Source organism: Carassius carassius, chromosome 1 (assembly GCF_963082965.1).
Source record: "Carassius carassius chromosome 1, fCarCar2.1, whole genome shotgun sequence".
Classification (NCBI taxonomy): Eukaryota; Metazoa; Chordata; class Actinopteri; order Cypriniformes; family Cyprinidae; genus Carassius; species Carassius carassius.
In genome coordinates, this window is record NC_081755.1 from 6,456,581 (window position 1) to 6,470,949 (window position 14,369).

General features: G+C 38.3%; 1 protein-coding gene across 1 annotated transcript; it reads left to right on the top strand.

Moving 5' to 3' along the window:
• Window positions 1–9,103: 9,103 nt before the first annotated feature.
• LOC132104325 (protocadherin Fat 1-like) lies at window positions 9,104–12,661 on the top strand. Its single transcript, XM_059509755.1, has 9 exons — window positions 9,104–9,267; window positions 9,380–9,421; window positions 9,531–9,621; window positions 9,706–9,795; window positions 11,222–11,344; window positions 11,783–11,896; window positions 12,001–12,094; window positions 12,211–12,323; window positions 12,438–12,661. Exons 3-9 carry the CDS (start codon window positions 9,559–9,561, stop codon window positions 12,519–12,521), a joined length of 681 nt encoding a protein of 226 aa, XP_059365738.1. The 5' UTR covers window positions 9,104–9,267; window positions 9,380–9,421; window positions 9,531–9,558; the 3' UTR covers window positions 12,522–12,661.
• Window positions 12,662–14,369: the final 1,708 nt, after the last annotated feature.

Below are 14,369 nucleotides of genomic sequence, written 5' to 3' on the forward strand. Positions count from 1 at the left end.
TCTGCTAATGTCATATACATTGCTAAAATCTTATGTTTCTTTCTGCCAGATCCTAGAGGATTAGCAACTTCAAATTAATCTTGATACAAGATTATGGATACTAAAGGATGGTGATTCCTGTAACAATTTATTGTTTTTGATGACTTTACCATCTCTCAGGTCTTCCGGCACATCTGGGGTTGTTGATGTGTCTTATTTTGCCAAGAGATATTGCTCTTGAACTGAGGTCCGAGAGAGTAATGCCTTCACTGTCTCTTTAATGGACACATACTGGCAAAACCTCTCTTTTCCATTTGCACTAATTCCCATATAAACTGGGGTTGGGTCAACATAATTGAATTTACTCTTGAAGAAGGATTTTCGTGTCTGATCAGTTCTAAATACTCCCTTGTTGCACCTTTTCAGGGGGTCATTTTTGGAAAGATCATCAAGAAGATCCCTAATATTATTTTCAGGGACATTTAACTTTGTTAATTCCTGATCCAGTTTAGACAAAAGGTGGGGTGTGCTGTAACTGTGTACCTCCTGGAACTCTTTAATTAGCTTCTGAATTACACTAGCTGGCAACAGCATTTTTGCTTGCATTTGAAGATAAAACAAGCCCAGGTTGTTCATAAAATCATTCTCATCAACTAACTCATTATTTGCATGATCTCCATCCAACTCCTCCACTTTAACATTAGCAATACTTTTCTCCCCGTCCTAGCCTGTTTGAGTCTTTTTGTTGTTTGAGGAGGTAGCTGTGCTTACAGTGGCAGTATAGGTGCGGTGAGATTTAATTTTATGTTTGCGACTTACGTGTGAGGAGAACGATGAAGGAAGATGAAATAATTTGGAACAGTTATCATAGGGGCAATGTACTTTCCACCCGTCTTTAATATGCACCCGGAGATGGTCACATAAGGTTGACATACATACTGTCGCAAAGCCACAATCCCGGATTTTGCATGTTAACGTGTCTCCTTCCATGCATGCCTGAGGCAATGGTTTAACGGTATGCATATAGAACCGGTACATATGCTTTCGAAGTGCACATACTGGCTTAAAAGTAGCAGGACAGTCTGCATGCCCACATTGAAATGTAGTGTTTGCAAGATTTCTGTGAATTTTAACATGCAAAATGAATGCTGAAATTGACGTAGTGCTGAATTGGCAAAGCTTACACATGTAAGACATTTTGACATATTTATGATCTAACAGCTTGACTTCACTACATTTTGATCACTGCAACATAAATTGTCCAACTGGGCTGGATTTAGTTAGAATCGACAATGCCTGTTTGTTTTTCTAAAGAAACTTACAGACAGATTTCGATGCTGTCTGCTCCGTTCCGCTCACTGAACAGGTAAAACTATAAGTGATGTTCCGGTTCGTGAATGACTCATTCTTACATTTACATTTATTCATTTAGCAGACGCTTTTATCCAAAGCGACATACAGATGAAGACAGTGGAAGCAATCAAAAACAACAAAAAGAGCAATGATATATAAGTGCTATAACAAGTCTCAGTTAGGTTAACACAGTAGCATGGGATTTTAAATAATATAATAAATAAAAAGAAAACAGATAGAATAATAAAAAGAATAGAGCAAGCTAGTGTTAGAGGTCTTTACACATACACACACACATATACAATTGCATAATAAATGAAAAGAAAATAGAATACAAAAAGATTAGAAAGGTAGTTAGATTTTTTTAAGAATAGAATTAGAAAAGTGAGTGTTAAAGTTAGAGGGTCAAACAAAGATGGAAGAGATGTGTTTTAAGCCGATTCTTGAAGATGGCTAAGGACTCAGCTGCTTGGATTGAGTTGGGGAGGTCATTCCACCAGGAGGGAACATTTAATTTAAAAGTCCGTAAAAGTGACTTTGTGCTTCTTTGGGATGGCACAATCAAGCGACGTTCACTTGCAGAACGCAAGCTTCTAGAGGGCACATAAGTCTGAAGTAACAAATTTAGGTAAATAAAGTGAAGTGAAGTGAAGTGACATTCAGCCAAGTATGGTGACCCATACTCAGAATTTGTGCTCTGCATTTAACCCATCCGAAATGCACACACACAGAGCAGTGAACACACACACACACACACACACCCGGAGCAGTGGGCAGCCATTTATGCTGCAGCGCCCGGGGAGCAGTTGGGGGTTCAATGCCTTGCTCAAGGGCACCTAAGTCATGGTATTGAGGGTGGAGAGAGAACTGTACATGCACTCCCCCCACCCACAATTCCTGCCGGCCCGGGACTCGAACTCACAACCTTTCGATTGGGAGTCCGACTCTCTAACCATTAGGCCACGACTTCCCCAATGGGTGCAGAGCCAGTGGTAGTTTTGTAGGCAAGCATCAATGCGTTGAATTTTATGCGAGCAGCTATTGGAAGCCAGTGCAAGTTGATAAACAGAGGTGTGACGTGTATTCTTTTTGGCTCATTAAAAATTAATCTTGCTGCCGCGTTCTGAATTAATTGTAAAGGTTTGATAGAATTGGCTGGAAGACCTGCCAAGAGGGCATTGCAATAGTCCAGCCTGGACAGAACAAGAGCTTGAACAAGGAGTTGTGCAGCATGTTCCGAAAGAAAGGGCTTGATCTTCTTGATGTTGAATAAAGCAAATCTGCAGCATCGGACAGTTTTAGCAATTTGGTCTGAGAAGTCAGCTGATCATCAATCATAACTCCAAGGCTTCTCGCTGTTTTTGAAGGAGTTATGGTTGATGTGCCTAACTTGATGGTGAAATTGGGATGAAACGATGGGTTTGCTGGAATCACAAGCAGTTCTGTCTTGGCAAGGTTGAGTTGAAGGTGATGGTCCATCATCCAGGAAGAAATGTCTGTTAGACAAGCTGAGATGCGAATAGCTACCGTCAGATCATCAGGATGGAATGAGAGGTAGAGTTGAGTGTCATCAGCATAGCAGTGATATGAAAATGTTTCTGAATGACAGAACCTAATGATGCCATGTAGACAGAGAAGAGAAGTGGTCCAAGAACTGAGCCCTGAGGCACCCCAGTAGTTAGTTGAAACTTGGACACCTCACCTCTCCAAGATACTTTGAAGGACCTATCTGATAGGTAAGACTCAAACCATTGAAGTGTGGTTCCTGAGATGCCATTTGCCAGTAGGGTTGATAGGAGGATCTGGTGGTTAACCATGTCAAAAGCAGCGGACAGATCAAGCAGGATAAGTACTGAAGATTTGGATTCTGCTCTTGCCAGTCTTAGAGCTTCAACAACTGAGAGCAAGGCTGTCTCAGTTGAATGTCTTCTGAAGCCAGATTGGTTGCTGTCAAAGAGATTGTTGTGTGTGAGAAATGTAGAGACTTGTTTGAACACATCTCGTTCAAGTGTTTTTGCAATGAAAGGAAGAAGGGAAACTGGCCTGTAGTTCTCTAAAAGAGATGGGTTGAGGTTGGGTTTCTTAAGTAGTGGAGTTATACGTGCCTGTCTAAATGATGAGGGAAAAACACCAGTGTGGAGGGAAGTGTTGATGATGTGAGTGAGTGCAGGTACAACTGCAGGAGAAATTGCTTGAAGGAGATGAGATGGAATAGGATCAAGCGGGCAAGTAGTAGGGTGATTAGAAAGGATGAGTTTTGAGACTTCTGCATCAGAGAGTGAAGAGAAGGATGTAAATGAGTGTAAGTTTGCTGGTGATATGAGCTTGACTGATTGTGGTGTGGAAAATTGTCCACTAATGTGTTTAATTTTATTAATGAAAAACGTTGCAAAGTCGTCAGCTATTAGAGATGAAGCAGGAGGGGGAGGAGGAGGACAAAGAAGTGAGGAAAATGTTTTAAAAAGCATGCAAGAATTAGATGAATTGTTAATTTTGTTATGGTAGTATGTCATTTTAGCAGTGGAGACATTAGCAGAGAAAGAAGATAGGAGTGACTGATACAAAATAAGGTCAGTAGTATTTTTGGACTTGCGCCACACCCTTTCAGCAGCTCTAAGCTTAGAACGGTGTTCGCGTAGAACATCAGATAACCAAGGGGCAGAAGGGGTGTTACGGGCTGGCCTGGAAGATAAGGGGCAAACAGTGTCTAAACAAGATGTAAGAGTGGAGCAGAAAGTATCAGTAGCACTGTTTGCGTCCAAAGATGCAAACAGTTTAGGGGAAGGAAGTGAAGATGAAACCATTGCAGATAGCCGGGAGAGTGAAAGTGTGCGTAGGTTACGTCGAAAGATGACATGTGGAGGGGTAAGTGATGTGTCAGGGACCATGTTGAGGTTAAGAGTGAGGAGGAAGTGATCCGACGTGTGCAGTGGAGTAACCAGAACATGATCAGTAGAGCAGTGTCATGTATAAATAAGGTCCAGTTGGTTGCCTGATTTGTGAGTAGCAGTAGTTGACACTCGGTTGAGATCAAAAGAGGCAAGCAGAGAGTGGAAATCAGCAAACAGAGGTTTATCTAGATGGATGTTGAAATCTCCAAGCATAACTAGGGGAGTACCATCCTCAGAAAAGGTTGAGAGCAACACATCTAATTCATCCAAAAAGTTACCCAGTGGTCCTGGGGGTCGATAGACAACTACAAAATGTATTTTAAAGGGGTAGGTAACAGTAACTGAATGAGATTCAAACGGCTGTTGATACCCAAAGATGAATTCTTGAACCGATTCTTTGTGAACTGGATCAACTGGTTCACCAAAATAGTAGTAGGCTATCCAAATTTAGACATGTCAAACATCCGCGTTTAATTAATGGGTGATTTAAAAATATTATTGTGACTTGACGCAATTGGTCTAAACAAAATGCTGAATTGAGAAAAGGTTCATTGAAACTAATTGTCCAAAAGAACCAGTTCGCTAAAATAATTAGTTTTCAGTTAGAAAATGCATAGATTCGGTTCCTTAGACAATTGGTTTCACCGAATGGCGTGGCGCTTATATGAAAATATCACTGCTTCAGATTGGAATTCGAGAGATAGGCTATTATGGTAGCACTGTAATCTGGACATACAAGGAGGCTGTTCTCATTAGTCCAGAGTGCCAATTCGTGTTTCACTAATCTTGTTTTCCTTAAGTTCCTCATATTTATGGAGCAATTGTTTTTTAATGACCATTTCTTTAATTACCATCTGCAAAATTAACAATATATGAAAGATACCACAATATAATGATGCCATACATTTTATTAGGCTGTATCAAGCATAAAACAAGAAACATTTGCATCAATATTTTTGGGTTGGCACTGAAACAAAACATATATATTGTAAAATCTTTAAATTAATATGTTTCTTCACATTTTGCTATATATGTGTCCCATTGGTCCTATTGTATATTCCTATTTTGGTCTTGTCTATTCACTGCAAATATGTAACAGAATATCAAGAAGATCAGGATAAATTATTATAATTGGCTGGCATCCCTGCTTCTAGTGCAGTGTGTAGTCAATCTGTTCAGTACTGTGTTTATATAAGCTGTTTCTTGCTACTGTGATTCTCTACAGGGCATGCCTGTGTACTGTGAATTTTACAATACTTCTGTTTTTACTGCTACTTAGACTGAATATACAGTATTGTACTGTGAACTTCTATACAGTGATTTACTGTGCACTAACACAGTAAATCACTGTAGATTTCACATGAATTTTTTACAGTGTAAGGTAAGGTTAGGCTCTCTCATTCTGTAGAAATCCAAACGTTTCCATATTCCTGATGTTGCCCATTTGAAAATAGGCTTTGTAGTTCATGCGTGTTTAAGTATTCTTCGGAAAAAAATCATAATGAACAAAAATATGCCAAAGTAGACCGCTGCTCACGCCGGATGTCAAGGTGAACGACTGCGCTGTTTCCAATGAATATGTGCACGAGAGACACCAGCGCGATCAAACAGCTGAAACAGAAAATACTAATATACTTTTGGTCACACTTAAGGCATAATTGGAAAATGCAAACTGTTAGCAGTTAAAAAATCAAGTATAATAACAGAGTTAATAAATAATATTCCTAAATGCTGGACCGTTCTAATTTCACTTTGCAAATTGAACCTGAAGATTTTTTTTTTTTTTACCAAGAATGAACTGAAATTAAAACATTATGCTTTTAATCCATGTAATCTGTGTATTTATATGCATGCATAAGAGCCTTTGTGTAAAGGTCTTTCTTTTAGTTTCTTAGTTTCTCTTTGTTTCAGCTGAAAAAAAAATAGACCGAAGGAAGGCCTATCATGGGATTTGAATTTGATCATCTTCTCAGCACCTTGACTGAACTTTACTGCAGTTACATTTTGCACGGCATGCGATATTTCTTCAACTTTGCTTTACATATCCCACTGTGATAAGATTAGGCACACAGATATTAAAAATCTCATGGAGTTACCAGGTATTATTTATGTATTATTTATGGTTGTCTTTACAGCCTGTTCAATTGCAGGCAAAAGTCCAGCATAAAGGTCTTCAGCTTTAGTTATTGAGGAAGGAACAATGTATAATTTATTATATTTCAAAATAAAACCTGAAAGGATGGTTCACATTCTGGTTACAAACTTACATTACCCGTAAAGGGTTTATTTTACTACTGTGAAATACCGAATTGACTTTAAATTATTCAATTATGTGAAAAGAAAGAGCACGGAGTGATTCAAAAGACATAAAGCAGAGCATATGATAACGTATGCAGGACAGTATCCAAAATATAAACTTCATTGGTCATTTAACATTTGAATGTTGCAACCGTCCAATCAGAATGAGAATTAGAAAGGGCTGAGTTATAATAAACAGGAATAGACATAAATGATTGAAACGGTTCCATAAATAACAGAACAAGATTAAGTAAAGTTCAATTACAAAGGTTCAAAATGTCAAATATCCTCAAATAAACTTGAAATAAAAGTATTTCTCAAAAGGCAGGCTTCAAGTATAACTCGTTTGAAGTAATGGTGCTTCAGAAACAAGTGTTAATGATAAAAATTCTGTGACGTTTGTACTGGCTACTGTATACAGGCCACCTGAGCACCAAACAGACAAAAAGATGCATTGGGTTCAGAATTCATAGACATTCTGAACCTTATTGGGGTTACGTCTCAGGACCAACTCATTGTTGCAATCAAAATTCAGTTTTCTATCAAATCAAAGCTAAATACACATAGAAACAGTGCATATGGTGATATGGATAGACACAGATGAGACTGTTGACAAAGGAATTGTTGAGTAAAGTTGTTAGTTTTGTTTTCTTCACTTACAGAATGTATTCTCGTCGCTTCATAACGTTATGGTTGAACCACTTATGGCAGATGGACTATTCTGATGATGTCTTTTATACTTTTCTGGACCTTGACAGTGTAATATAAGTCTATGGGACAGTCACAGGCCTCCCCCCATGGAATTACAAGGGAGTAAATGATTAATGACAAAATTTTCATTTGGTGGATTATCCCTTTAATGGTGTTGAAATTATTCAGCCAAGCGATGATATCTCAGGTCATTATTTAGTCTGGTCCAAACTTCATATAGCTAAAACTGTAAATTAACTGTAAACTTTAAACTGTAAACTTCTTGTTACAAGTATGGGAGAACCATCACTTCTACCACAAAAGACTGCTTTGTAAGTAATCTTCCTGATGTATCCGAATTCCTTATTAGGATACATCAGGACAGGATACATTCTTATAGCATATCCAAAACCTCAGAACAACTTGATGATGTAACAGAAAAGACTCAACAGTAACAGAGACTATGGACTCTCTCTTTTCTAGCATCTTAAATACAGTTGCTCCTTTATGCTTAGGGAAGGTTAAGGAAAACAGTCTGACACCATGGTATAATGAGCACACTTGCACCCTAAAGTGAGCTGCCTGTAAAATGGAGCGCAACAGGAGGAAAACCAAACTATGGGATTTTCGTATTGCTTTTGCGGGAAAGTAACCTATCCTACAGAAAAGCATTAAAAACTTCTAGATCTGATTACTTTTAGATTTTCTCTTTTAGAAGAAAACAAACATAACTCCAGATATTTATTCAATACAGTGGCTAAATTAACAAAAAACAGCATATATTCCCAACAGCACAGCAGTAATGGTTTTATGAACGATTCTGTCACCGATGGAGTTTTGGTTCCTTGCCGCTGTCGCCTCTGTCCTGCTTAGTTGGGGTCACTTCATTTACAGTGATATCATCGACTTGATCGCACAGATTCTATTTAATCTGAACTGAGCTGGATGATGAAATCACTGAATTTAAAGATAAACTGACCTTTAACTGAAAATTTAGTGTTTAATCCTGTCATTTTTCATTATTGACACTTTTTTCCTATTCGATACTGTAAAGTTTCTTTGACACAATCTGTAAGGTGACTTGACTTTTGATACCTGCTTACAGGCCATAAAGGTAAATGGCATACAATAAATAAGAGCTCAGAGAGAGATACGTATATAAGGTATAGTCATTATCTTCACTGCCAGACTTCACAATCCAAGCATCACCGACAGTGAATTATGGAAAAGATGGCCTTATTCACTGTGTTAATTATTTTAGCTTGTCTGCATGTTAACAGTTTAACGGGTGCTGCTGGTAAGTCCTATTTATGTAAAGTCAAATCTATCTATGTTTAAAATCATTATTTACTGGACAAATGTCTTCAAATGCTCATGTGGTTTTCACATGAGTTTTACTTTTGATTATGTCAAGTTTCAGTAACTATGCTGCTGATGCAACAAACAATTGAAGTAAAGATCTGAAACTGGGAGCAGAGTCATGCCACTAGCATTTGAGCAAAATTTCAGTATTTCAGACCAATTATTTAAATAAACGTTTAATTTGTCTTAATTTTCAATATATTGTATATATTAATGGAGTGTGTGCTATTGAATTGAGTTCTGAAACTAATTATTTGTTGTTTAATGTTCTTTAGAGATAGACTGCGTACATGGAAGCAGTAGAAATCTAGGAAGGATCGATGAGGGAATTGACTTTGGAGGTGAGATATGCCCACATAAAATAATACAATGTTTTATTATAATATTTAATATAAAATAAGGTATTTTCTTTTCGATCTGGTTTTTAAAGAGCATCAAAAGGGTATTAGAAAAACAACACTGGCATTATCTAGTGTGTTTGTTTTAGATTGTGTGTTAGAATATCTATTTGATCTGCCTTACAGGAGACCACATTCTAGAGACTATCACTAATATCCGCCCGGATGATCGTCTTGTTCTGGAGCCATATCTCTGTGCCATTGCTATGGAATATCTGGAGCTGGATTACACTGCTGGAAGCTCAACTGCTACCTTACGGCAGATCAAACCGTTCGATGCTGACGAAATAATGATGGTTTGTTCCATCATCACTGACCAAAGGCCTATAGATAGATAAAAGGATAGATAGGGGACTCTATTGCATTTTATTTTATCATATATGTCTGTTTGTATGCTTTGTCTTCTAGTATGCAGATGCTTTTTATTATTCAATCACCTGTGTAGGAGGGGTATGTTTATTTAAACAATAACATAATAAAATCATTAAATATGACAATGTGTTATAGAGAGAGAAAAAAAGATTACGATAAACTATAAAATGTTATTTTTCCATTTCAGGCAAAAAAACATCCGTACACTTATCGTTATGGATTTAAATGACAACCCTCCGGTCTTCCCGACCAAATCATACGGCTTCACAGTGTGGGAGGTGTGCTTAATCTTACACCTTCATAGTGTGTTTGATCACTGAGGGCACCTCTTAGTAAACCTGTCTTTCATTCTTTCATTCCAGGAGACACCTGTGGGTAAAACTGTGCTCAGTGTGACAGCTACTGATAATGATGTATCTGCACTAAGCAGAAAAACTTTATATTCTATTCTGGTAAGTCATGAATGATTCTTACATATTTGATATACGCAATAGGCTTCCGCAAAACTGCATTAATGGTGAATGCAAAAGCCCTAATTATTGGGTGATGATTGATCATTAATGAAGAAAGCCTGCTGTTAACAAACTGAATCACTGAAAGAAAGAGAAACGAGAACAGAAAAAAAGAGATGAGGCGAGCATAAATACAAGAACTACAACTGACTTCAGCCAAAGCCTTAGATTAAATAAATTGCTTTTGACTCTTGACTTCAAAGGGGTCATATGATGTGATTTCAAATTTTTCCTTTCTCTTTGGAGTGTTACAAGCTCTTGGTGCATAAAGAAGATCGGTGATGTTGTAAAGACTAAAGTCTCAAATCCAAAGAGATATTCCTTATAAAAGTTAAGACCCGTCCACACCCCCCTAAAACGGCTCGTCCTAACACGCCCCCACATATCTACGTCAGTATGTGGGAAGATTTGCATAATGCCGCCCAGATGTTCACGCAAAGAAAAAAAGCGTACCTTTTATTCTTGTCGTAGTATTGTTGTTGCCGATGCCGCCATGTCATATAGACGCTGTGTGTTTCACTGTGAAAGCGAAACTACTTTGTTTGGCCTTCCAAAAGAGGATGATATCCGCTTCGCCATGCTTGGAGCTGATCCGTGCTGGTCGCTGAGGAAATGCAACTTTGCACTGTGGATGAAGCGGAGTCCAGCAGGGGGGTCATCACATGTGGTTCCTGCAAGTATTATGTATGCTCCTTCGTAGAATACACCTGCCGCGCCGTTCTCAAGCCATCCACCTCTGCTCACTGAAACCGGTCTTTGCTCACTCAAGGCCGCGGTGTGTGACGCTGTTTCATTGAGAACGCAAAACTACTTTGTTTTTATCTTCCAAAAGAGGACATGACTAGAAATCTTATTTATATCACGTTTATAATGAGTTTTATGTTTATATCTCGTCGCTTTGTCCGAACAATGTATCCCAATATGTTAAGAGGTGTAACATTTCTGTCACACGCTTGAGGCATTCGGCCAATCACAACCCACTTGATAGCTGGCCAATCAGAGCACACCTCACTTTTCAGAGCGATGAGCTTTGTGAAAATCGACACGTTTTAGAAGGCAGGACATAGAGGAGCAACTATAATGTACAGTATGTGGAAAATCATTTGTTTTCTTTTTTACTTTAAACTGCATAAACACATTTCATTACACCAAATACACAAAATAATGTTCTTTTTAGCAGCATTACATGACCCCTTTAAAACATTAGAATTTCTTTGATTGATGTAACTGTGTATTTGGTCTGCTGTGCAGAATTGATGCATGCAAATACTTTTTTAAGAGATGAAATGAAATAACATCGCCACCAGAGTTTGCCTTTGCTTTGCATTGAGAATTTATGTATGTCCCCATCTACTCTTGTTTACAGCCTCCAGCACCAGAAGACTTTGAACTGAGTGTTGATGACCCAACGAATTCATGTAACATCAAGTTGACTAAACCTCTGAACTACAACAAGATTCAACATTACAAATTCACCCTGCTTGCTAGAGTAAAGACATTTCCTACATCCATTTCACTTTGATTACTTAACATCAAAGTACTGCTCTAGTCTACAAAGCATAGCTCATCGAAACTTAAAACTCTGTCATCATGTACGTGTTCGTGGGACACAGAAAGAGATGTTTAGCGGAATGTCCAAGCTGCTTTTTATATACAAGTATTTAAGGACCAGGAACAGATGTCATGATGACAGGATTTAGATTTTTGGATGGAAAAATTAATTTAAGGGTGATAGTAAGTCAATACTAGATATATAACAAAATAAATGAAATGTCATGAAGAGATTAAAATAGTAAATTTAATGGTTGGGTAAAGTCTAATTCAACTTTTGGGAAGGTGCTTTAATAATCCATTAGTTTGGTTACTATAGGGGTTATTTTTAACCCAACATTTTTTTTTTAAGTGAGGTTTATTTTTTTTCTTGCAGGATGTAGGAAGTCTCACTGACACGATGATAGTTGAAATAGCAGTTAAAGATGGGGACAACCTAAACCCTTATTTTGACCACTGTCAATACAAGGCATCCATTAAGGAAAATCAGGTAAATTACATGAAAAAAAAAACTATTTTATTTTTAAATTACATCAGAGGACAACATGCATGTGTGAGCAAACAAATAAAACCCTCTTTTCTGTCCATGCACAGGTAGGACACTTCTCACACATCACTCCTGAGGCCATAAAAGCTCAAGATGGCGACAAAGGCATCAACGCGTCTGTAGTTTACAGCTTAACGACAGGTATCCTTAACAGACGATTACATGACATATGTCCTAATCTAAATAATAAATAGTGAAGTTATGAAATAATGAAGTTACTGATGATAATAAAGCATGTATTGACGTTTTTGTTCCAGTCGTTCCAAATAAATACCAGAACAACTTTGAAATTGATCGAAGAAGTGGAGTGATCTCTGTGACGAAGGCACTAGACAGAGAGGAAATAGAGCAGATTTCTGTTATCATACAGGTATCGGAAGTTTCTAAAAACAGACATGAAAACTATTAGGCTGATCTTAAGAACAAGAATGCAGTACTTTGTTTCTATATATATTCTCTAAACAGTTTTTCCTTGTAAAAACAGGCAGCTCAGGAGAATGATGCCAGTAAGACGGCTGAGACTGTGGTACTGGTCACCATTGTGGATGTGAATGACATCCTGCAGTAACTTGACCAGGGGGACTGTTCTTCACCCGTTGCTTAATACATCTGATATGATTTGACAGTTGCCATATCTTTTAACCCTGATAGCTCTTAAAACCTTGTTTTGTGTTTAAATTCATTGTGCATCATAAAAGCAGTTTGAGATTTGAGAAGTGAGTCTGCATCTCCTGCAATTTATTAAAGCCGCCAGCATAATAACGGACATCCCTGTTGTCAAATTAACACTGCTGGGTGTCTATATGGGTCCACACTACAGGGTGTTAAAAGTAACACTGAAGCGGTGTTGAAGTTAATGAGATAATTAAGTTATTAAGTGATTATTGCGCATTAATGATGAACACCTACTGTTACAAGCAGAATCACTGAAGAGAAACAGAAAAAAAGAGCAACACAACAAATAAGTGAAATTGACAGTGAAGTGAAATACAGCCAAGTATGGTGACCCATACTCAGAATTCGTGCTCTGCGTTTAACCCATCCAAAATGCACACACACACACACACACACACACACACACACTGTGAACACACACACCGTGAACACACACCCGGAGCAGTGGGAAGTCATTTATGCTGCGGTGCCCGGGGAGCAGTTGGGGGTTCGTTGCCTTGCTCAAGGACACCTCAGTCGTGGTACTGAAGGTCGAGAGAGCACTGTACATTTACCTACAATTTCAGCCAGCACCAAGACACAAACTCACAACCCTTGTTTTGCAAGTCCAACACTCTAACCGTTAGGCCACCACTTCCCCCCTGAGTTCCAGTCACAGGCTTTTATGAAATCAACTGAAATAAAAGACATTCAATCTCTCAAGATCACAGCAGAGGAGGATTAAACAACTCCACAAACCAGCTTCATTCATTACTAACCAGATTTGCTTGTGACTTGAGAGTCCCACCTCTGGTTGTAGTTCTTGTGTTTCTTATTCATTCAATCATTCTGCTTGTTATCATCAGGTTTCTTCAAATAATCAAACAATCATCAGTTAATTAACCGCTTAAGTACCTAATTAACTTAACACCGCAGGGCTCTCAAGTTTTGAAGACAGACCAGAGTGACACCCCCCCCCCCACCCCCCAGAAGAAAATATTTGACACGACACTGACAATTTAACCAAATACAAAGTGTTTATTCAATTTCCATTTATAAAATTTTTGTGTGTGTGTGTGTGTTTGAGACTGTGTTTTGGACTCCTTTATCATTTGTGGTGTTGGCTCCCATTTGAAACAGTTCGGCTCAAGCCCAGCCATTTTCAGGGTCATGATTGAGGACAATGTCCCGTCCAGAGACAAACTGTTTCGTGTTGAGGTTTTGTTCAAACCAACCATCGAAAATACCCTCTCAGCATCAGCATTAGAATGTGGAAGCACTAAAACCAAGGCTGCGATCTTTGATAGCCTCCCAAATTGGTTCAAGCCAGTCACCTTTGAAAAAAGGAACCAGGGGCCTCTATTTCTCAAATGTTTTCCCTTCATCGTAATTACTAATGAGCAAGTCATGTTGTGTGCAAAATATTTCTTACCTTGTTCTTTGTTGTGGACATTCTTCCCCAAAACTCCTCAACATCAAAGACTGTTGGGTCCTGGGGCAAGGCAATGTCCATGAGTTGGTACTCCATAAAGAGCCTATCCTCCAACAAAAAACGACCATATAGGTCGTTTGTGCAAGCATTTATTACGACCTATATTTACGTTTTAAAGTTAAGCACCCTCTAGCGGGCGTAAAAATAATGACAGTATCGCGTTGCGTCTGTCGTCATGAATTGACGTATAACGTCATTACCAATCAAAACGCACGTTTATTTAAATGCAATGTGTGGCGTTTTACACCGATCTCACAGTATTTCCTACAT

Excerpts from the sequence above, each read along its gene's own strand:
- LOC132104325 (XM_059509755.1), top strand. The coding sequence starts at position 9,559 with ATGGATTTAAATGACAACCCTCCGGTCTTCCCGACCAAATCATACGGC. Across the intron at positions 9,796-11,221 it reads AAACTTTATATTCTATTCTG|CCTCCAGCACCAGAAGACTT; the intron begins GTAAGTCATGAA and ends TCTTGTTTACAG. Across the intron at positions 12,324-12,437 it reads AGATTTCTGTTATCATACAG|GCAGCTCAGGAGAATGATGC; the intron begins GTATCGGAAGTT and ends TTGTAAAAACAG.